General features: G+C 40.1%; 1 protein-coding gene across 2 annotated transcripts in view; it reads right to left on the reverse strand.

Annotated features, from left to right (window-relative positions):
• Window positions 1-5259: 5259 nt before the first annotated feature.
• Window positions 5260-24281, reverse strand: part of aplp1 (amyloid beta (A4) precursor-like protein 1) — a 170900-nt gene continuing 151878 nt past the window's right edge. The window contains exons 14-16 of one of the 2 annotated variants that reach the window (XM_076281227.1): window positions 14127-14192; window positions 13147-13290; window positions 5260-8299 (exon numbers count right to left, since the gene is read on the reverse strand). In XM_076281227.1, the coding sequence (XP_076137342.1) occupies window positions 8201-8299; window positions 13147-13290; window positions 14127-14192 (309 nt within the window). In that variant the 3' untranslated portion in view covers window positions 5260-8200. Of the gene's footprint in view, window positions 8300-13146; window positions 13291-14126; window positions 14193-24281 lie in introns of those variants that run through there. The other variant, XM_076281228.1, reaches the window with a different exon arrangement.

Raw genomic sequence — 24281 nt, forward strand, 5'->3', positions numbered from 1 at the left:
GGTAGGCTTGCCGCCACTGTTACAAAAAAATCTAGCGGAAACACTGTCAACATTTGTGCAATAACTTCAATATCCCAAAAAGCCACTTTTTTCGCTTTCTTCAAATTCGCGACTTCACTAGGAATATCTACGGTGGCCGACAGGTACAAACAATGTGCAATTTATGACAACAGATGCAAATCAACAAAACACGTGCAAATAGACAAAACACAAACAACTTAAAAAAACATTTTCATCTTCATTTGACAACACGTGCACATCATTTAGAAAATGTGCTGCAAATTCAGAAAACATTTACATTTCAGAAAGGAGCTGCCAATTCACAACACACAAATCAGAAACGTGCTACATAAAATACACAACGGAAGTGTTTCCAGGGGGCACTTAAAAGTGATGAACACCTGAATAGGTGGCGAACTACAAACGTACAGACATTAAAGGAGAGGTGTTCATCACTTAATTTCCCCTGGGGATCAATAAAGTATCTATCTATCTATCTAAGTTAAACCCAAATACTTACATTTCAAGCCAGATTTCTTTAAACAGGAGCTGTCGTCGTCACATCCGTTTGCCACCTGTTCAGAGGTGTTCATCACTTTAAGTGTCCCCCGGAAACACTTCCGTTGTGTTGTGAATTTCGTAGCACGTTTTTGAAATGTAAATGTTGTCTGAATTTGCAGCACGTTTTCTAAATGATGTGCACGTGTTGTCAAATGAAGATGAAGATGTTTTCTTAAGTTGGTTGTGTTTTATCTATTTGCATGTGTTTTGTTGATTTCCATCTGTTGTCATAATTTGCACGTCGTTTGCCACCGTAAAAATATCTCCTCAGCATTTCCAAATCAACCCCAGTGCACCCCCTATGATCATATATTTGATCAACCTCCATCATTTAAGGGAATTATATCAGCCATACTGTATATAGCAAACTGATGGCACTCTCACATCTGATGTAAAATCGCAGTGAGAGGGGGAGCTGGGGAGCTTATCACCGAAGCATCTTGGGAGGCCGCCTTAAGCAGAGTACATAACTCATCAATTTGTGCAAGGCATGGACTATTACAATTTAAGATTGTACAGTACATCGCATACATTGGACTAAACTTAGATTATCCAAAAGGTTCTCAGATATAGATCCACTATGTGATCAATGTAAATGCCATCCGGCATCACATACCCACATGTTCTGGTCTTGCTCAAAGCTGGACTACTACTGGACTTCTATCTTTAACACTATTTCAGGCTTCCTGGGACAATCGGTCTCACCATGTTCTGTTACTGGGTTATTTGGTATTACACTCGAGTCTAATCTAATTAAGACACAGTCTGTCAGTGTTGCTTTTCTCACTCTCGTCGCTAGAAGGCTGATTTTGATCAAATGGAAAGACGGCAAACCCGTATTATGTTTGTTTTGCTAATAGTTAGGCAAGGCCTCCTTGTGGTTTTGATCAACCTTAATAATCTTTGAAATGTCAATTGTAGGTCTAAACACTAAGGTGAAAAGCGTTGAAACTGACATGCCACTAGAACAGACGTTTTATCGGCTTTGAGGTATAACAAAGTCTCCAGTCTTGTAAATTCACATTAACATCCATAACGTCACATCCATAACGCACCATTAAAGGTTTTAAAAGTAAGAAAGGGGCACAATTTGGTCATCACACTTTACATTGATATAAATCAGCTTTGCACAGACACTATGGACATTGTCGCATCAACACTGTATCTGTGTAGCATAAACTTTTCCTATAAAACGTTATGGATGTGACATGGCCATGGAACTTGCTGACTTAAAAACAAAAGCCTTACAAATGTAAGGAGTTGTGCTCTTAAAGGCAAGCTGAGCATAGACATTACTCTACCATTCCCTTGTCAATCTGGAATTTGTCAAATGACACAATTTGTTTGAACCTTGGGTCCATTTATCCACTTTTTAAATATGTATAATATTACCATGTGAAAAATGTTGTTTCTGTATGGTTGCACACCATATTTATGATGTAAAAAGAGTGTAATTCTCCATCAAATTCAATCAGATCAGTTACAAACAATAAAATATAGACCTAAATGAACATTTTAACAACAGTTCTATTTGCGTATGCACAACTTTTTTTTTCTATGTTAAGGATGACCTTTGCATGGAATTGCCCTTATATTTTATTTACTTATTTGGTAGCGCTTTAGAATAACATGTGCTTATTAGGTATTAACAGTGCATTATAAGCAGTTAACAATTCATTACTAACAGTTAGTTAACTGTTGTTATCCTTTAATAACATTAACTAACTGTTAACATGCATCTTGTAAGTGTTAATAAGCAGCCTTTTAAGCTACTTACAAGCATATTTGTTAACAGTTGTAAGTGTTAACAAGCAGCTTGTTAATGGTGTATAAGACAAAGAGGTGGATAACTAATACGCTTATAAGACCTTTCCTATTTGTAGTAAATTTTGCAGCCTCCCAATCTAAAGCGAGGACCATGTAGCCTATAGCTCCACAAGCCCTGCTTATAAGTATAAGTATATATACTCTTTTGATCCCGTGAGAGAAATTTGGTCTCTGCATTTATCCCAATCCGTGAATTAGTGAAACACACTCAGTGAACACACAGTGAGGTGAAGCACACACTAATCCCGGCGCAGTGAGCTGCCTGCAACAACAGCGGCGCTCGGGGAGCAGTGAGGGGTTAGGTGCCTTGCTCAAGGGCACTTTAGCTGTGCCTACTGGTCGGGCTTCGAACTGGCAAACCCTCCAAGTCCAAAGTGCTAACCAGTAGGCCACGGCTGCCCCCGGCTGCTTACAAGCTGCATGTTAACAGATAGTTAAAGGATAACAACAGTATATAACAATAAATAACTGATTAATTTCGATTAATTAATTTGAGAAAAAATAACTGATTAAAAAAATTAGTGCAGATTAATCGATTCCGTATGACCTTTGACCCCGAGCCGTTCTAGTCAGTAAAAATTAGACTGTAAAATGAAGGAGAGAGAAGAAAACGTGCTGCCTGGATCATTGATTGGAACATTTACTCTTTAAAAAACTGCCTGATGGTGTTCATAAAAAATAAAGTGTTGAAAATAAAGTCCTCTGCAATGTCTGCAGCAAGGAATTTGCATATCATCAAAGCAGTTCATCAACTCTATAGTCGCACATCAATGCAAAGAAATAAGTGTTGACATTGAGGGGAGTGTTAATTTATTTTCATTGTGTCCCCTAGGTTATATCTGTGGCCTGAAATGCCTTGTATGTGAAAAAAAACTTCTTCCCGAAGCACTTTTGAATTTATTTCCTCAGCATATTAGGTCAAATCATAGATTATTATGGCAATTATTTGAACAGTGAAAATAATAATAAAAGAGTTTTTGAACTTTAATGTCACTAATTCTGATTATTCAATGATTCATTTGAATTTAAATATGTAAAATACTTTCACAGCAAAAAATATATATGCGATTAATTTAGATTAATTAATCACAGAGTATGTAATTAATTAGATACATTTTTTTAATCGATTGACAACACTAGTTAATACCTAATAAGCACATGTTATTCTAAAGCGTTACTGGTTCTGTAGACAGTCACTCTCTTCCTTTCCCCTTTGTGTGTGATTTTTGTATATTTGTCTTCTTTATTATAATTTTATGTTTTATTTTATTTTTAGTTTCTCCCTTTTTATTATGTCAGTGTTTGTTAGTGTTGTCAATATGTTCAATGTAAGAATGTCTTCTTGAAATGAACAATATGTTGAACTGAAATAATGATAATAAAGAAAAAAAAGAATGACCAACATAAGCTGGCATTGCCAGTTAAACCAGCAATGTAGACCACCAACACCAACTAAAATGACCAGCTTCAGGTGGTAAGACAAGCAAAACCAGTTGAATCACCATTGTAAACTGGGTAAACCAGCTGAAGGTATGTTTTCGCAAGAGATTTGCTGGTCTAGCTGGTCAACCATCATAGATAGTGGTCAAACAAGCTGGTCATCAAGCTGGTCAACCAGCAAACCACCTTTAGCTGGTCAGGCTGTTTTTTTTTAGCAGGGAAGTTACTATGGGGATTTATTCTCTGCACCTAGCCTAGGGGCAACTTTTGAAGGTGTTTTCAACTAATTCGGTTATAAAGACTATATAAAGGTACAGTATATAGTCATACCAAAGTCCTTTTAGGCAAGTCCCTCCACTCGGCGGCCATATTGCAACACTTTTTGGGCACTCATTGGGCATCTATCTCGGCAGAAATGTGCACAAGGCTTCACAACACCAATCTTGCTCCAGCAGCGAGATTACAACACATGATTGGCACGATGTCTTCACAACACACCACATTATTGGCTAAATGTATTCACAACACAGCACATGATTGGCTCAATGTATTCACATGTCAACGTTTTGCCGCAGAAGGGGTGTGATATGTGTAGACAACTGTAAACTAACCCCATGCATTTCTATGGAGGATTTTTGGAGTGCTGTGTGTCCTCATTAGAAAGTCTCTGGTCATACTATGTGTATCTTTGCAGTGACAAGGAAGCACTCACACGTGGGTGCATACGTAAATTTGCATTCAGTTGGTCTACCACACCTACTCCCGCTGTTTTACAGAAATAGCCATGATTCCCCATTCAAAAAAGGAAAACTTTACTTAATTTTTAGTCTATATCCAAAGCAGTTATTCACTTTATGTGAATGACGCTATTTTCCGTGTCTTCTTTATTCCACCATGAGTTCTTTGGGGGAGAAACGTATCTTGAATTACTTACCTTGCTTTTCATAGTTGCTCCTACTCATCCTGGGTTGGCATTAGTGAAAGGAGTTGAGCTAGAATGACCAGACAATGCTATGTCAAGCCTCGCTTTATCACTCATCTTGGATTTCTTAATTCTGCCTTTGTGAAATACCCCAGGATCAGGAAGACAAGTAATTTTTAGCTTGCCAACATAGCATGATCCCTACTGTTGGCAAGCTTATTTTGCAGCTATATGTGCAACAACAGACACATTGTTGTCTACCAAAAAAGCTGCCATCTTTGCCCATATAAGGAGAGTTGGATACTTGCTATTTTTCCTATGGGAAAATAACATGGGGATTTCGAGTGGGTTTTATGATCTTTGGTACGTTAAGACGGCGAACTTTTTGCTACATGAGAGCTAACCAAAGCTAACTTGCAGTGCAAGTTGCACCAAGTTCAGATTCTAAAATCCATGTTTTTTTTTTTAACTCTGGTGCTTAAAGGACTATTGATAGATATAGGCAGAAATTAGTCAATTCAGTTAAATTTATTCATATAGCACATTTAACAAGAGAAGTTGACCCAAAGTAATTTACAAGTTAAAACAAATTATTTAAAAATAGTACAGTAGGCCTACATTATATGAATAAAATGAACAACCCCTAGGCTTAGGTTAAATACACGTCAAAATAAAAAAAATAATTAAAAGCAAAACAAATATATAAGCAGTAAATAAATAAAGCAAATGAATAAGCAGTCAGGAAGGTAAACAGAGGCTACCTAAATATGAAACATATTTAATTTTTTTATGTTAGATTCTTCAAAGTAGCCTCCGTTAGCCTTTATGACAGCTTTGCATACTATTGGCATCATCCTAACCAATGTCATGAGATAGTCACCCGGAATGCTTTTTGATGAAAATGAGCGAAACAAAACAAGTGCACGGAGGGAAACTCCTTCAGGACCATTCCAGGTGTCTAACTTAAGCTTATTAAGAGAATGCCAAGAGTGTGTCATCACAGCAAGTTGGCTGCTTTGAACAGTCAAAAATATAAAACATTCACTTGTTGTTTACACTTGTTTTATAACTTATTTTTATGATAAGTGGTGTGGTGTTGAAGATGCCCTAAACTAAACTAAATAACTACATTGTAAACCAATTATCAACGAAACATTGACATATTGTAAAAAGGTCAGATCTACACATAGCACTGGAGACATACTCGTGTGATGAACTATTTCCACTTTAGATTAGGGTCTGCAGAAGGATTTATGTTTTACATAATTTCTTCATACATTCACAAATAATTTTAAAACACAATATTGCCTAGATTCCCCCTTAGCTTTGTACAGGCACAGCAATCAGTGTCACTGGTGCAGAGTCAAGCTTGCTTGACAGCCCCTTACCCACTTGTGTTCAATGAAGGACACATTAATAAATGATTTGTGAGTACTACATTTTGCATCTTTTTTCATTTAAATTACATCAAATTATGCTAATCATTATTTATCTATTAATCATTATTTACTAATAATTTCTTAATGGCAATTTTATGATGGACTAAAGGTTTAGAAATGACGTTTTAGACATTTAAACACAGCCTTTCTTAATAATTCTCAAATGCATATAAATGTTTGTCTGGGACTCGTGCTTTCACACATCAGTAAGGTTTCCAAAACATGAATCGCTGCCTGATTAGTACTGTGTTGCATATGGTATCTGAAATTGGGCTGGAGAGCAGGTAGATCATATCTGGCAACATGAGGGTAGCCTAAACTTACTGGGCACAATCCATTACCGACACTGATCACCACAAGGCAAGAGCAGCCAATGACCATCAAAGGAGGTAGGCCTGAGGTCCATTTCAAACCAAGCCCAGGGATTGGCATATTAATATGCAAGTATAACAGGCTACAATCAAAAAGTCTGAATATAGGTATTCAAATAAAATAAAATAAAACGGCATTCCTAAGAACATATAACAGAGTATTTAACCAAACCATAGTATATTCCAATTTCAAAGCAGCACAGATCTACCTGCATGACAGACATCTGGAAAGGGGAAATGCTGCTCCTTTTCTCTTCACACATACTGTACTTTAAGTGATTGTGGCTAAACAACATAATTTGTTCACTGCACTTAAACAAATGTCAGTGGCTTGTCGTTGCTTTACATACTTCTGATATTCAATGCATACATTTACTTGATTACGTGTTTAGGTCACTGTTAAAGTTTCCTCTGATCCCCCCAGGTAGCTATTGTTTGTGCAAGAAACACTCCACAGTAGGATGGTATACCACCACACCTATGTCAGCTAAACCTCCCTGTAGGTCCTTTGAATCATGAGGGGTATGCTTTACTTTTCAGATCAGCAGACACACAATTCTAATGAAAAAGGTAATGCTTACGATAACTTTTTAAAACCTTCTGCTGCTTTATCAAATAGTTTCATTCATACCCTGTCAGTTGCTTACAGACCTTGTTGAATGTCACAAAGGTACAGACTGTGCTGAAAGTCACACATTTATGATCACAACATCATGTGCTGATGCATTTTGAATTACAATTCTTGCCCTGCCTTGAGTGTTAACAGTTCAAAGGACTGACAGTGCGTTTACACGCTTCCAACGCTTGCCAGTGGGTTTTCCCGATGTTCGGAGGGATGGATGCATTGAAGTGAGATTGACGGGTCAACATCCAGTCACCGCTGTTAGCTGGCAGTGGAGGGTAGTTAGCTTGCTAACTTGCTTTGTTAGTTGGCTCACAGTTGGATAATTTCAGACACGTTTTGGGGTTACAGTAGTGGCTTTTTACAATGTACAGTGTCTATTTCTCGCCAACTTATTAAAAAAGAAAATCGAAGCATAAAAAGCCAAACAATATTATATTTATCTGCAAATAATAAATGGTACAAATACTATCTACTGAACTCTGTGTGCGCCATCTTGGTTAATGTTTAGAGCAGTATTTGCTCATTTGCATAACTGCAATTTATTATTATTATTATTATTATTATTATTAGTAGTAGTAGTAGTAGTAGTATCAGTAGTGGTAGTTGTAGTTGTAATGAGTTGTTACACTATACACTAATGCTGCTAAATATCATACATAAACATTTCAACAAAGCACCTGTATTGCAATTTTGAAAAGGCAGATGTTCAACTTGCCAACTGTTTTTGCCCATAGTATTTGCCCTCAGCTTAGTAGGTGCATACTTTTAAATATTTTACTCAGGAATATCATTGCTTTAACTGAATCTTTGCAAATATCAGTTAATATATCAATATATCAGTCGATATATATGAATTTCCATATAGTACAATATAAATTAAGCAAACAGTTAAATGGAAGATTTAAAAAAACAAAATAATCATGTGATGTTTAAATCGTCACTGGAACTGACCAATGACCAATGATTTATATCGGGCGGGGGTGGGGGGACGACAATGTACTGAGTAACTGAGTAATCAGTTCATTTGTTCAAAGAATTTGTAGGTGGGATTTTCATAGCCTTGGTTTTGCATCTTGTCAAGTTGCCTTTCCTCTGGGGTGAGCATGGGGTCAACCTGCATGGAGAGACAAAATTAAGAATTCCAATAAGAAATGCAGAATCTATTAGCAACAGCAGCTATTCAGTCCAAAATCAGCCCAAAATCATAATCAGCCCAAGCTCTATGAAAGTGACAAGACAAAACTAAGATATAGAGCAGTGGCGTGTACTACTTATAACACTAAAATAGTACAATTATATATATTATATTAAGCAGTGAATAACTCCTAAATCCTAATTTGGATGAAGTGGCCCCTTGAGGGAAATAGCCAAACTATTTACCCTTACTATGGGGTAAAACCCCGGAGTCTGGGGTAAAGCCTCTATCTTTTTCTATTTCCTTGATTGAGGCCGGACCGGGGCTGTGGCCCAGACGGCCTCACATCGGCCCTGGAGTAGGGCAGGGCCTAATCCGGGAAGAACCGAGGACTTTAGGAATGGAATACAACGCAACAATAAAACCGGAGAAATTTAAAAACAGACCGGTAGCATATGTTTAGGGGTTTCCCAGCAAGTGACTTTGTTTATTAAGTGATCTACAGATATATAAAAACTTCTAAAAAATATATAAAACAAAAGAATTAAGGATACAGCTTCTTACAATGGTATGACTTGTTTAATTGTCCTTGTAATTAATTTGATGTACGCATGGAATCTTAACATGTACCTTTCCACTCAACATCACACTCAACATCTTTCAAGTTGGGCCATATTTTTTGACTGTTTTTGGCTTCTCAGTAGTAGACCAATTTTATTCATTTATGTAAATATACATATATGTAAAGCTCCAAATAATAGCCTGGGACCGGTTCCCCAAAACGTTCTTATCGCTAAGTAGTTCTTAACCTATTCCTTAACCTCTCTCTTAACGTTATGGCACGATTCCCGATACGTTCGTACGCTAAGTATATCTTCTGTAAGTCACACGTTCGTAAGGTTGGTCTGGACCATTCGTAAGCTCTCTCTTAGCGTTGTTTGAGCTCTCAAGACGCTAGTCGCCGCCACTGTGCAGCAGTCTTTAGAAATCAGCGCAGCGCAGTACAAGTCAAACTATGGTACAGTATGTTGACAATGTTGTGGCTCAACGATGATTTTATGTTATGGACATTTTAAGACTAATAATAAAATATGTTCGCAATGGATGCAGGCCTATTTATGAAGTTTACTGTATTTGGTATCAGAACTAATATGGTGGTAATTAGCCTAGGCTATTTAGTAATGTCATTAAAGCTTTCAAATTGGCAATCACTTTTGATAATTAAAAGCTGGCAAAGAATTTGCCTCTAAATGGCTAAGATCTATAAATGGGTAAGCATGGTGGTGTCCAGTAAGCGACCAACTAGGCCTATGGCAGCGATCTAACGTGTCCATGCATTAAATCAAAACGGCGTGTAGTCCATGTCGCTCCATAGCTCTTTTTTGTTGCTGTTGCACAAGTTATTCCGAAAGCTGGAAAACAGTGTCACCTTGTGCAAGCTCACCTCGTCCAGCAAAACTTCAAGTTCCTCTGACAAGAAGCTCGGTGCCCTTTTTTTACGTTGCTTCCCCACCATACTGTATCTAACTCTCTCTCTGTTCATTGTAGATAGGTTGCTTTTTATTGAAAACATTAACCAATGGCAATAATTTTTTTAATTTGAACCTTGAATTTCCCCTGGGGATCAATAAAGTATCTATCTATCTATCTATCTATCTATCTATCTATCTATCTATCAATACCGCATTAAACAGAAGTAACTGCAGCTGCTTGCCAATCAATTATAATTGTAAGGTACCTTAATATAAAAGTGTATTACATAATTTTAAGAAGTTGTTAAATCCATGTCAAGAAGCGGCACAAGTGGCACAACGGGATAAGGAGGGTGGATGATTAGCAAGGGATAGGCCTACCCGGTTAGTCTACCCGTCACAACATATCGTGTGAACATATTACTGACAATTTGATAATTTAGTTAATAGTTTATATTTTACTGATAACTTAAACTATGTTAAAATAAATGTTACTGGAATAATTTGAGGAATGTTTCATTTGCATAGAACGTGTTGTGTTTCTTAATGCCGTCATGCACCTTCACGTGAAGTAGAAAATCGATTCCTGAGCAATCGATGCCAACTAATTCAGCACCTTCACTTGGGACAGCGCCTTTGTAACGTCGAACGTAAGTGGCAGCGTGTTAAGAAGCTTCCTAAGGGACACTTCGGGGAACACACTTAGGAACATAAACAACTTTGGTAAGATATATCTTTTGAGTCTTCTTAGCGCGCTAAGAGTGAGCGTTATCGGGGAACCGGCCCCTGGGCTTTTATTTTCCCAAATCGCCAAACTGCACCGGCTAGTATTAGAGACAGACGTCTATATGAGACAGGCCTTTAATTCCCTTTACACAAAACTTTTCCTCTGCAAAGATGGAAAATATTATCAAATTAATTATTTCAAACACACTGAATGTCTACCTATATGACTAGGCTATCTGATGACAATTACGGATCATAATTTATTTAGTGTTGAGATGTTGTTCATTGAGTGAGATACAGTAAGATCCAAATAGCGGGGATAGCCAGAACAGATGAAACACGTTTTAATTAAACATAATTTACAAAGAGATCGTATTACACTGAAAGCTCATATTTTGTCACTAGCAAATATTGGTCCTTTGTCAAATACAGTTGCATTATCAGCCCTGACCAAAACCGTTCAGGAATTATTTATGCAAAAGTGGAACGTGCTTAATGTTTCATTCTCCCTCCTTTTCGGCACGAATGAAACAGCATGAGAGAGCATGAACCATATTGTTTCTCCTGTTTTGTATTTGCCAAATTTGACAACAGTCTACATTCAAATCATAGCCTACTTCCAGGCGCGCGGGAGCATAATTTTGACCAGGGGTGCTAAATAACAAAATAATCATGAATGTCCGACGATTTCTCCCCCAGCATATGATTCGAATTTAGAGAGCTAAATGCGCCATTTCAGCGCCGTGTATGAGTAGGTCTAAGAGTGAGAAGTTTTATAATGCCCTGGGCAGCCACATTCCACTGTAACTATGCGCAGCACTTGCCACTCCGACTCATCAATAAAAACTGTGCGCGCACACACCAGGGCCCACTTCCCCGAAAGCATCTTAAGCCTAAGTGCGTCGTAAAGTCCCTCTTACGAACGTCTTAAGATTTGCCGACTGTTTCCCGAAACCATCGTAGCTTAAGAGCATCGTGAAAACACTCGTAGATCTACGAGTGCTCCAGAGTACTCGTTACCGGCTAAGAGCGTCTTACCAGTACTTCTCACTGAGGTCACCAACAGTTCCCATTCTTTATTGTGTTTACCTGTGATGAATCAGATTTTAGCGTGCAAAATAGCCTACATTTAATGGTCATAATAATGTGATGAAAAGCGGACAAAAATGCAATCAAGTTATGAAACGAGACGTTGCCAGAATAGTTTGACATTATCTTTGCTAAGTGAATATTTTATTAGGCCTATGAGGTAAAAAGCAGAGAAAGCAACATGTGGTTTAGTCTGTAGCCTACTGCATCAAAATCTAAGCCTACACATTTCCTCTCTTTCTTACTCGACTTCTTTCTTATCTTCAAACGTGTTCTTAAGTGGCACCGCAAAAAAATATTGCATGGTGCAACAATCTAATCTTAAAATAATTACAATTATTTATGTCTCTGTGTGGTATATAACCTACTTGGGATGCTTACATGCAGATGTCAAAGTGTTTCTATTTTCGTATTGATGTGAATTAATGTGTAGATCCGAAGTTTAAATGGTAGGCCTATAGCTGTGACGTGCAGTCACCTGACATCACCGTCAAATCAGAGGATATTTCAGAACTATTAACGTGGACAGCTCCCCTTAAGAGCATCTTAAGAGCAGTGCACGCGCGTTCACGCTACGAGCATGTTCGGGAAACAGTCGGAAAAACCAAACGAACGATCGTAAGATGAATCGTAGAAAACCCTCTTAAGAACGTGTCTCCGTCGTTATCGGGGAAGTGGGCCCAGTCCCATAGAAGCGCACTTGACTTTACATCATTAACCTATTTCAGTATATAGCCAGAGAATGTCCGTAGACGGGCTCTGATATAGCCTAGTCTGGTAAATTCCTTTTCTGACTTCTTTCTCTTTATCGACATGGCATTTAGAATAAAGAATAACGTTCGCGAACCGTTCAGGTTTTGTTGCCAGCATAGAAACAAGCTTCGGCCTATCCGCATATTTTAAACACAAGGGATGAATTGAACGATGACGAAGTCGGACATAAACGCATAGGTCATATTGAAAAAGTTATACAATTTGGAACTCTAGCTTTTCCCCAGCGCAGTCTTTTAATGCCATCTAATCATAATGTGCGCAGTCTGCGCCATACCTAAGCCCAAATCACACCCAAGAATCGCGACGAGATGAGCAGCAACTTGATGCAACATTCTAAAACCTTGCAACTGTGACCAGACATGGTGAATGCTTTGCGATGGCTTGCAACGACGTGCAACATCTAATTCACACTGCTGTAACCTCCTTTCTGCAACGGTTTCGTGTCATTGCGAATCTTTAAACAGACGATCTGACGGGTTTTAGAAGATTAAATACAACCCGAAACTAAAAAACAGACCAGGCCTCTACTGGAGACCGGCCTTTAACCCAAACCTGTAGCCACGTCAGGCGTTTAAAAGAGACAGGCGTCTCTTAGGGACTCGGCGATTATTTGAAGTTTTACGGTAGTCAAAATTTAGACCCAAATACAATCTAAATATAGGACTTCATCTTACCACACTTAAACTTGAGTGGAATTGTTTGAGGGAAAACAGTGGACTAACACTAATAATGCTAGTGGAGTCATGATATCAGTGACATTCTCACCTCTATAATACCATGGCTGATTGTACCATAGGGCTTTCGGCGCACTAGCAAAAGGCTGATAACCATGACCATAGCAATGGCTACAGCAATCACCAGCAGTCCCACCATAGCTCCACGGTTAAATGTCTCCAGTGCATCAGGTTGCTGGGGTGGAAATAGGGATAGAAAATGGTCATTTCAGAGAATAAAACATTGGTCAACTAATTAATTTCCTGTTATTCAATGTTCTTCATTAATATGAAATAAAAATGCAACTCATCTGAGTGTGATAGTCTTCATTTTCAAAAGAATAGTTTTCCAGTTTGCTTGTCATTGATAGCTAATACTGACCTAACAGTAAATCATGACTTAATCATGTCAGTCTGGCTCTGCCCACTTAATGTTTTTGATCACACCTTCACCGCTTGCTTTATCATGCCACAGTGCACATGCAGTCCCATTATCGCCAAGAGATATCATCACAAAACTAGGCCTGGAGAGCTATTCTTTTATTAAAGCACTATGATGTCTAAAACTCCTAATATACACCTAATGATAAACACTGACAGTCACTTATAGTTGTTAAAACAGATATAGTCGCACTCGCTGACACCAATGTTTGGAACTTTTGCGCTGTATATGGCTCAGGTAAGCACAGGTGTTCCCTGTACAGTAGGCATAAAAGTGGAATAGGTTACCGCTGAAAAGGTTAACTTTTCATCACACAATTCCTGTTCTTGCAACCTTTTTGAGTTGAATGAGTTAGCAGGCTAAAATGGGAACATTACATTACATTACATTACATTTGGCTGACGCTTTTTTAGCCAAAGCGACTAACAGCATGGTAACATGGAACATATGTTAAGATAATGCCCCAGCAATTAAAAATACACAGTAATAACAACATTCTGTTGTTAATTGCATAACATTTAAACAATTTTAGATGCCAATGTAGACTATATCAGCGACTGTTGAAACAAGAATAACTGGATAAAACTTACCAGCTCATCCCTCTGGATCCCAGAAGATTTGTACAACACTTGCTTCACTTCAACAGAAGTGTTTATCTACAAGACATTGTTTGCATTAGTGATAGCTTACAACATGGGCGTAGGTTAAGGGTGGGCAGTTGGGGAGTAACGGAATACATGTACCGGCGTTACGTATTCAGAATACAAATTATGAGTAATTGTATTCCGATACAGTTACAAGTTAAATAGTTGGTATTTAGAATACAGTTACATTGTTGAAATCAATGGATTACATGACGATACTTCTCTGTTTCATAAGTTTATTCACTCTCTAAATAAATTAAGGCAACTCCATTTCCCAGAAGCTCCTGAAAGCAATCTATGATGAAATTGTTTACATGTTTAAATCCAAGCCCCGCCGTCTTGCACTAGCATCAAAACGCAGTCAGCACGCATTATGGACGCGTCATCGGAGACCCTGAAATGACTGTTTGCACAGCAAATTAGGAGTAGCCTAAAGTAAGTGGAGGTAACTCCTGTTCCTCACTGATCGTGGTTCCTGATGTCTGTTCAAAGGATATTTTCCCAAGTATTAACAGCTCAAGCTACTTCGGCCAATCGGTTACACAGTTTGCTAATCAATAAACAAAGCCTAGTTCACGTGTTGATTTAGACCTAGGCCTACAATAAAACCAATCTCTAAAATAGGAACTGCATTGTAAGTTTTTTATTCTAACTTAAAATAGATTTATGGATTATTTTTTTTCTAATTAGATCGATCTACATTTACGTTTTAAAAAGAATTATATGGTGCAGCCTCTGAAGAATTATTCTTGCGAGTAAGCCTAGCATATTAACGTGCGGTTTTTGATTGTCATTACGCGATCACGTTCATTTTGAGAGCCCTGATATACAGTAGCCTATAGTGTTTACATTTACAGGTCATTTGCGTTCCACCTGTCATATGCGCCCCTCACTTGTACTGGGTTGATGCCACCGGCACATCTTAATTATAATTTCTGGCTATGCCCTTAAAGTAGCCTATTTATTTTGTTTGTTTTAATTAGCCTAGTCGCCTGCTGTAGTTTTAGTGGTCACCTTGCTATTTTAAAGTTGTATCAGGTAGCTATGTGGGCCTAACACTTCAGCCATTTGGAACAGACGAACACACCAGAATAGGCCTGTTTAGTAGGCCTAAGCAGGATTTGATGGCCGCATTCCTACACTTATAAAATGCAATTCAATGCGGAAGTAAGTATTCAGAATACATTACTCAGATTGAGTAACGTAACGGAATACGTTACAAATTACATTTTTGGGCATGTATTCTGTATTCTGTAACGGAATACGTTTTGAAAGTAATGTAACGTCGGCGCAAAAAGACAGTGTTCGCGTTCTCCCGCGCAGGGGATCCTGGGATACGAGAGCGAACATTTGGGGGGTTTATGTCGTTATTCTCCTTAGTTTTGTGTGTAATGTTAGCGTCTTTATTGTAACATGTTTCCCTTTTAGTTCTCCCTCGTGTGTGATCCTTTTTGTGTGGGAGGCTGCGTCCTCCCCTGTATGTGTAGTGTGTGTGCGTGCTTGACCTGCCCTGTTTGCATTGTGTTCTGGGTCTATCTGTGTCCCGGCTCTCGTTCCCAGTGAATAAACCTTTTGATTGGACAACTGTGTGGTTCGCTATCAAATCGTTACATTGGTGTCAGAAGCGACTTTCGAACATGGCCTCCGCTCAGCGAGAGAAGCTGGGAGCGGGAGACTTCACCGCTGGGTGGAGGCCCACGCAAGAGGATCCAGAGAGAGCCCTTGTAAGGGCTACTAAAGAGCTTGAGGCCTTCTATCGTTGCCGCCGCCGGAGGAGAGGAGCTATCGCCGAGACCTGCCTGCTGCCATGGGAGGAGATCTGGCCAGATGAAGTGGTCGCGGAGAAGATGACGCTGGCCTGGGCGCTAACTCCACGGCGAGCCGCGACGCGTGTGCAGAGCCGAGGGAGTGCGGCGAGGAAGAGGTTCCTAGACGATGGACGGTTGGCGGAGCCGCTGAGGGCAGCGAACTCACGACGGTGGGGCAGGTTTGACGGAAATGCCGTCTGAACTTTAAAAAAAAAACTTTTGGGTGCGTGTGAGAGGCACCGTGCTGTGTGGGCGCCCGTTCTAGTTGGCCTGTTGGCCGGCGCCTTTTGAAAAAGTTTGTGTGTGGAGTTCGATAACACGACCATCTCGGGGGTCGTGCCTTCGCCGAGGCCGCGAAGGAGTGGAACGGGCTGGGAACAGAGCAGTACGGCTCTGCGAGATGGCAACACGAGGAGGGACGCCGAAGACGGTAGCTGCAGCGGGAGAGCTCAGCGCGGTCCGGTTGCTGTGGAGTCGGTGCCTGTCTGTCCTGGTCGGCGACTCGACGGAGCGGAGTGGCGTTGGCGCAGCTTCATCTGGCCCCCCTCGAACCCCGGTGCTTGGTACAGTGTCGACGGTTGTAAGGCCACCTAGGGCCCCGTCTGGAGAGGAGGAGTGCCGCGGTGTCACGCCGCGGAAAGTGCAGCCTGAGGGCGGCTGCTGAGAGGGAGCTGGTGACGAGCGGGTCGGCCACGTGGCTGCTAGCACGCCCGTACTGGATTGCTAGCAGCGTGGCGCCCGTTGAGTGAGCTCCTGCGGCGTGCACCCCACGTGAGTTGGCGGTACTGTCGCACTGAACTGAGTGGCGGGCGACGCGCGCCGACGTTAGCATGTGGCTACCTCGTGGGCATTGCCGAGGACGGCAATGGCTTGTTGGGGGAGCTGTGTAACGTCGGCGCAAAAAGACAGTGTTCGCGTTCTCCCGCGCAGGGGATCCTGGGATACGAGAGCGAACATTTGGGGGGTTTATGTCGTTATTCTCCTTAGTTTCGTGTGTAATGTTAGCGTCTTTATTGTAACATGTTTCCCTTTTAGTTCTCCCTCGAGTGTGATCCTTTTTGTGTGGGAGGCTGCGTCCTCCCCTGTATGTGTAGTGTGTGTGCGTGCTTGACCTGCCCTGTTTGCATTGTGTTCTGGGTCTATCTGTGTCCCGGCTCTCGTTCCCAGTGAATAAACCTTTTGATTGGACAACTGTGTGGTTCGCTATCAAATCGTTACAGTAACCCTCCCAACACTGAGGGTGGGACGCTATGGACTAGTCAATATTTTGAGATGACAAAATTGTCCCCACCAATATTTTAGCGAAGTCCTTTACGCTATTTGGACTATTCCGACGGCCAAGACGACAGTAAACGAAACACTGTCATTTGATTGGCTGAAACCGAAGGGGGTTTATCTGACACGCACAACAGTGTCAAAGCATAGCCTAGGCCTACTTCACTTTGTGGTGACATTGGCTGAAAAGCGAGCGAGTGTGTCCGTATAGACTAAGTTATCAGGGATGTTTACCAATATATAACCCAAAAAAGGCCAGTGCAAAACATTTTAATATTCCCGTTACCCTTCAGCATGCACATTTTGCCCTTTTTGTGCTTTGTAGATCAGCTATTGTAGCGAACTGCTCTGCTCTGCAGAACGCTATTTTTGAGGCCCAATTTCATGAATGAACCGTGACGTCACCTTAATTGGGGGCGTATCTGTAGTAGGCCTATTTAGTAGCCGTAGTCGGAAGTGTCAATGGAGAGTGTGAATGGCGCCGACACCTGAACAGAGTTGTGGAATGTAGCCTACGCGAGCCTGGATAAATAAGTGCTTAACGTAAATAAGCGGTTTCAAGTCGAGTTAGTATTTACTTGTCGTTAGAATCCGTGAATCGTCTGCCTCGTCTTCATTCGTGGATTCGTGGGACTATGTTTGTTTTGGATACCTGCATCATCTAAACGACCCTCGGATCAAGGTTAGCCTAATTCCATCACGGGAGAAATCGAAAAAGGAACCTATCGTCTCGGGCATATTGCATATCCCTGTGGACCTGGACAGGATCACCTTTTCTAACGGAGCGCACGAGGAAACGCACAATCAAACCAACTCGCTCGCCAGGTACTTTCTCTCACTCTCTTAGCCTCTTGCTCGACCAACACACGTCAATCTCCAATCGCCAACTACGCATTCAACAAACACATACACGCATACACACACTCATACACGGACATATTTTGTTTGTTTGTTTTGTCTGATTTGTATACGTTCATGGTATGTAGATTACGGTTACGCTGAGTTCCAAATACTGTAGGGTTATCATGTGGCAGATGTGTAAACTATTTAAAAGGGGCTGTCCGCTGACATGTCTTGTGTTTTGATGGACATTTTTGTGTTAAACTTCTAAAAACAAAGACTGTGGGAAAGTGAACTGTACTTTATTTCTATGATTTATTGCTGGCGGTGTTGACCCCAGTTAAGTGGCAGAATTTTAGGCCTGTCTGGCGCCTGAATTGCAGTACCTGGGGCTCGCCACCGTTACACTATGCCAAAAAAGAAGAAACGGAACATTCAAAGCTTTTTAATCATGCATAGTCTAAGTAGGCAGAGTAACTAGCCATACAAACTGGCAATTGGTGCCCAGGCTTTTTAAATGCGGATTTTACTGTGGAAAATAGCATTAACTGTTAGGATATTACCCAGGATATCGTCACAGCTAAACCTAGCTTCTGTAATCTTTCAACCAAGGTTAGTAGAGGGAGAGCAGATAGCTAACAAACGTTCAGAAAAAGTCCTGTTGGCAAATTTGAGGAAAAGTCGGTAAAGGGGCTATTTCACACAATTTGAGGGTGCTGAATTCAAATATTTTGTTTACCAAGCTCAATTTTGAGTTTTAAGCTTGCTAATTAGCATAATTCACATACTTTTTTGTTTTTCCATCAGATATCATAGGAATTGCAAAAAATAAGGCATTAATATACTCTTTATGTATCAAATATGTTGTCGGACAGGACAGGAATTACCCCTATGACCCTCAAGTAGCAAATGAAAATAAGCTAAAATTTAAATATAAATTGAAATAATAGCTAAAATTCAGTATGACGTTTAGAAGCAAAATAGATTCCTTGATAATAAATTGATAGAATAGTAGGTGACTGCTCATTTTTCTGTAGAAAGTACTTTGTCACTAACTATTATGAACAGTTGTCAGTCTTTACAGAGGATTTACACTGTATTTTTTTTTACTGTAAAGGTGACTGTGCTTGCCTAGTTAAAACATCTCACTGGTGCTCTTTTCTATCATTCAAATCCCAGCCATGCAAAAAAATGGAAGAGTGTGCATGTTTGAGGGTTGCTGAAGAGTACTATGGAGATTGCATTATTTGCAAATAAAAATAAAATTTAGACAAGATATCCTTTATAGTGCAACAAAAAGAAACATTCTCCAGTGCATCATTACTGCATATGATTCTGAAAGGGAAGTGGACCTATAGGACAAATCCTCAGCTATACATTAATAACTGATTAATGTCCCTGTACTGTAGCTATTGCAGATAGCAATGGTTATTTGTGAAGTGGAAATAAGTCATCCTCACTTAAGTGCTGTCTAGCAATGTGGAATGTCCAGTATAGTGATCACTGCAAAAACTGCTCATTCAACACTGGTAATAGATGCTCAAGATTTAGTTATGTCTTTAGGGCACCCATCTGACTGCAGCACATAAAATAAGTATGCAGGAAAGTTTGTAAGAAACTTTTGTATTGTTATTTGGTATTTGTTATGTGGTAGCAAATGATGTTGACTATCAAAGAAATAGACCTAATGTAGGAATGCACACAGATATTGCAACAGATACGCTCAGCCCAATCCAAACTTTTCTCATCTGTTGTTCCTCGTTGGTGGAACACACTGCCAGTTCCTACAAGGGCAGGGTCATCCCTCTCCATTTTCAAAAAACTCCTGAAGACCCAGCTCTTTAGAGAACATATCCTCTCATAGCACCACTTACAACAAGTCTTGCTGATCCTAGCACTTACCATCCGTCTTGAACTGACACTCAACTGTTTAAAAACAGCACTCACTGATGCACTTATTCTTACTGTACTCTACCGTTTTTAAATTGTCCTAAAATTGTTGAGAGAATTGCTTTAAAACTTAACTGTTACCATGTTAGTCGCTTTGGTTAAAAATGCGTCAGCCAAATGTAATGTAATAATGGTGTAAGCCTATCTGATTAAGACCCAAAGAGTGGTTGAAACGTACTTATTAAATTACACTGGAGCAAAGAAGACTATCTTCACTTTTTTCCCTTTGCAACTGTCAAAGAAATCCCATAAAAACAGGAAGGCCTAGGGTAGCCTACATCAGATGGCCTAAAGATTAGGCTCTTCTGAATAGCATTAAGTGATTTGCATGCAGTAATTTGAACACTGACCTTGATCTAGCCTACTTTGGCTATTTAAAGGTAATTTATTGCCAAAACATCGCACAATATAAATGAGCTATAACAAACAATAAAGGACTTAATCACACACAAACTACTATTTTATCTGACTACAGAAATAATAAATATGTAGGAAGTTTAGAAGTTTGAAACCCAGAACTGACCAAAAGTGCACCAAATTCAACATAAATGACTCGATACACTTGGAGGAGGCCTGCGTCCTTTCTTTTCCAGATATTTTAGGATTTCGATATCGCTTCAGTATCGAGTATCAAGATATTTATGGCAGGTATTGTATCGAAGTCATAATTTTGGTATCATGACAACACTATGCCAGAGCCACTCTGTTTTCTAGATGTTGAGGATCGGAGGCTCTACCACCAACAAGTGATGCTGCTCAATGGCATATTAGAAGAGCACATTATCAAGCTCTAGTATAGAGGCAAGCACACATACCAAATCCAGTGTTACTAGAAGTAAAATGTTTTTTACTTGACGGTTGTTGCTGACGGTAGATGCAGTTCTGCATTGGGCTTATTCCCGCTATCTAAGTTCATATGTACTGTAGGATATATTCTGAGTTGAAGGTTATCTGTGCAATTTGTTATTGTGATGAAATGCATTAAACACCACGAGTGACTCACTATGTTAGCAATAAAAATATGGTTGTGTTTTGATTAGAATTTCCGAGTTTATTACATGTTAACTGTAATCATGTTCCCATTAAATACATTAATAAACTATAGTATGGCTTCTTTAATGCTCAAACATGTATTTAGAGAACACTTTTATTTGGTTTTAGTGATTACTTTTGAAATCAGCCCAATTTAGGGAAAAATAAGCAAAAATAATCGCTATTTTATGTTAAAATGCTGATTATGCGGCTTAGAACTCAGAATTGAGCTTGGTAAACAAAATATTCAGAATCAGCACCCTCAAATTAGGTAAGAAGGGTGGTTTACCAACTTTTCCTCAAATTTGCCGTCAGAAGTTCTCTTCTGTGAAGCTGCTCTCCCTCATGTTGAATAGGGGTGTGCAGCACTGACAGTCGCATATAGCACAGAATAGAAGTCACCATGTCACTGACTGTTAATTGGGCTACCAATATTGCAGTCGCAGTAAACAATGGATCCGAGACATTTTCCTGTTCCTGTTTCTTGTTACGGAGCCCGGGAGAGCTCACTTTGAAGTGATATTTTTTCTGGTCGTGATAATTTGTGAGCACGTTTTCCTTTAATTGAGCGCTCGAAATAATAAAACGTGAGCACGTTTTCCTTTAATTGAGCCCTCGAATTAATAAAACGTGACCCCGTTGTAGGCCTAAATTGAGCTCTCGAAATATGTATTTCGTGCTCACATTTAGTAATTCCCGACATTTTCTCACCGCTCGCTGTGCTGTGGTGGCAACTTCGTGTTACCTTGGCATGGACTAGGCCTACAGCTGTCTGCGACAGTTCATATTGGTAATGTGGTGATAACCGTAGGCAGGGCCGGTTCTCCCTATACGCACACTACGCAAGTTGCGTAGGGCCCCGCAAGTTAATGAAGGCCCCCTTCCCTGTCTCTCCTGGAGTCAAGCTATAGTGACAGACAAGTATACAGTTATAGCGACAGTGCTTTACATTAAGAAGATGAACATGAAACCGAATTACCATTCAGGGCATGAAAAACGGAAGAAACGTCACGAGAATGGCGAACAGCGGGAAAGGCAGTCGGGTAAACTTGCGTTCGTTCCATGGTTTGATGTCAACATGAATCTCTCCAACATCCATCTCTGTTGCTGGCCTAGCCTAGGCCTACCTAACAGGGACGTGAATCCCCTGATCTGTCTGTGGCTTGCTTGCCGGCCTTTCCCAGTCACAGTACTTCGTAAAGTTGTGAAATATAATCGCATATGCCGTTTTTTTTAATGCGGGCGACTGGCATTAAAAATAACCGCATCTTTAAAATGAGTTCATAATAATGTGCAGCTAGGTTAGCAGTTTTTCAGCAGAAACATGCGAGGACCCATCTAAACTAATAGGTGATTTCACTCTTCCCATACATTTTAAAAGAACTAAATTGTTTTACAATATTTCAGTCAACTTTAGTTATAGATAGCCAACAACTGAACGTATGCAAATTGGAAAGTAGCAGTGCTTAATTTGTAAAGTGGGAGGTGCCGGAGCGCATAGGGGGGGTGGATCCGGCGACTCAAAACGGGGATTTGAGGTTACGGACCAACAACAAAAAAACCTGCGTACATAGCTCTGACTAAAAAAAACTAAACAACGCGGTGTGTACACCAGGGCAATGTTTATTAACTTCAGAACTTGCAACACTGCACTTCATGGGTGTAAAATGTAAAAAATTAAAATAAAAAAACAGCAATTATCCATTATCAAATTATCGGAAAAAACTAGACTAAACATTCTACGCATAGGCCGAAATAAAAACATATGGGCTATAGTATGCTATATATTGCAATGAGAAAACCCAGTAATCAATAATCAACTAGATACAGCGTGGAATGATTAATAATTTCTGATTGACACATCTGAATACCTATCTGAACCCCTATTCCCCCCCGGACACCTCCCCCCAATCAAAACACATCGGAACTGACACATAATATGACACAGAGAGGGAGCGGGAGACACAAACACTCGCGCGCACACACAAGCGCGCACACAGACCGGGAAAACAGGAGATACAGGGGAACCAACAAAACAGTCCAACAAGGGGCTAATAGCCTCGGCGCTAAAGTATGCTATATATTGCAATCATGACCACCCACACCCAGTAGGCCTAATCAATGATCGATCAACTAGATACAGCGTGGAAGCGCAATTTCTTCCTACTGTAGCCTAGGCCTACTTGTCCAAAATGGCCCATACAGCATCCAGACCCCCGGCCTCCATTACCCTGCTTCTTTCTCTACACCTATGTCCTTTAGAAATCCATGACCTCACGTAAGGAAAGGGGTTGAACCGGGCAAGCGGCGGGCCGACAAGGCAAATGGGGAGGAGATGGTAGAGGTGGTATTCCCCGAAAGCCCTGATGACATTCCGCGGGCTATCGATGCAAAACTGTGGCCAATATTGTGGATAAAGCACTTTCTAATCCTCGATTAGCTTGTTGTATCCTGTTTGGTCTTTCCCCTATTTCTAAAGACTAATAAGAAAGATATTAACATTGAACACTACACAAACAGTAATTTATTTATTTTTCGTTTAGGCGATTTATTTTTTATATTGACGTAAGAGTTGACGGATCCAATAAAAAAAGGTTCCGGATCCAACGTCGGAGGTGCCGGAACATGTTCCGGCGTGTTCCGGCTCAAATTAAGCCCTGCTAACAGGGCTATATCCAGGTGCACTGCAATCAATGAGATTCCCCATACGTCACTACAAGCGACACACCTCCCGTCGTCAATCCCGGGGATACCCCTTGACGCCACACTACGTTTTTGTGCACACAGTTTAATTTCTTCGAGCCCACGTTTTAATTATTCGTGGGTGCGTTTTAGTAGATCGATATCTCGAATATACTATAACGTGCTCATGTTTACATGTGTCAAGACAATATTGAGTGCACGTTTTACAAATTGTGGCCACGTTTAAGTAGATCGTGCACACAATGTTCTATAACCATGTTCACAAATTGTGCGCTCGTTTTAATAAATCGTTCCCTCGTTTTAGTAAATCGGGCGCTCGTTTTAGTAAATAGTGCACTCGTTTAATAAATTGTGCCCTCGTTTTACTATGCTTAAAATGAGAGCTCAATTTAGTAAAATGAGCTCACACTATAGTAAAACGAGAGCACAGTATAGTAAATTGTGCACACGATTTAGTAAACAAAGCGCACAATTTAGTAAAACGAGCGTACGA

Source organism: Alosa pseudoharengus, unplaced genomic scaffold (assembly GCF_046254945.1).
Source record: "Alosa pseudoharengus isolate Yale_2024_CS ecotype anadromous, Long Island Sound unplaced genomic scaffold, YU_APseudo_1.1 YU_APseudo_1.1_scf_12, whole genome shotgun sequence".
NCBI lineage: Eukaryota > Metazoa > Chordata > Actinopteri > Clupeiformes > Clupeidae > Alosa > Alosa pseudoharengus.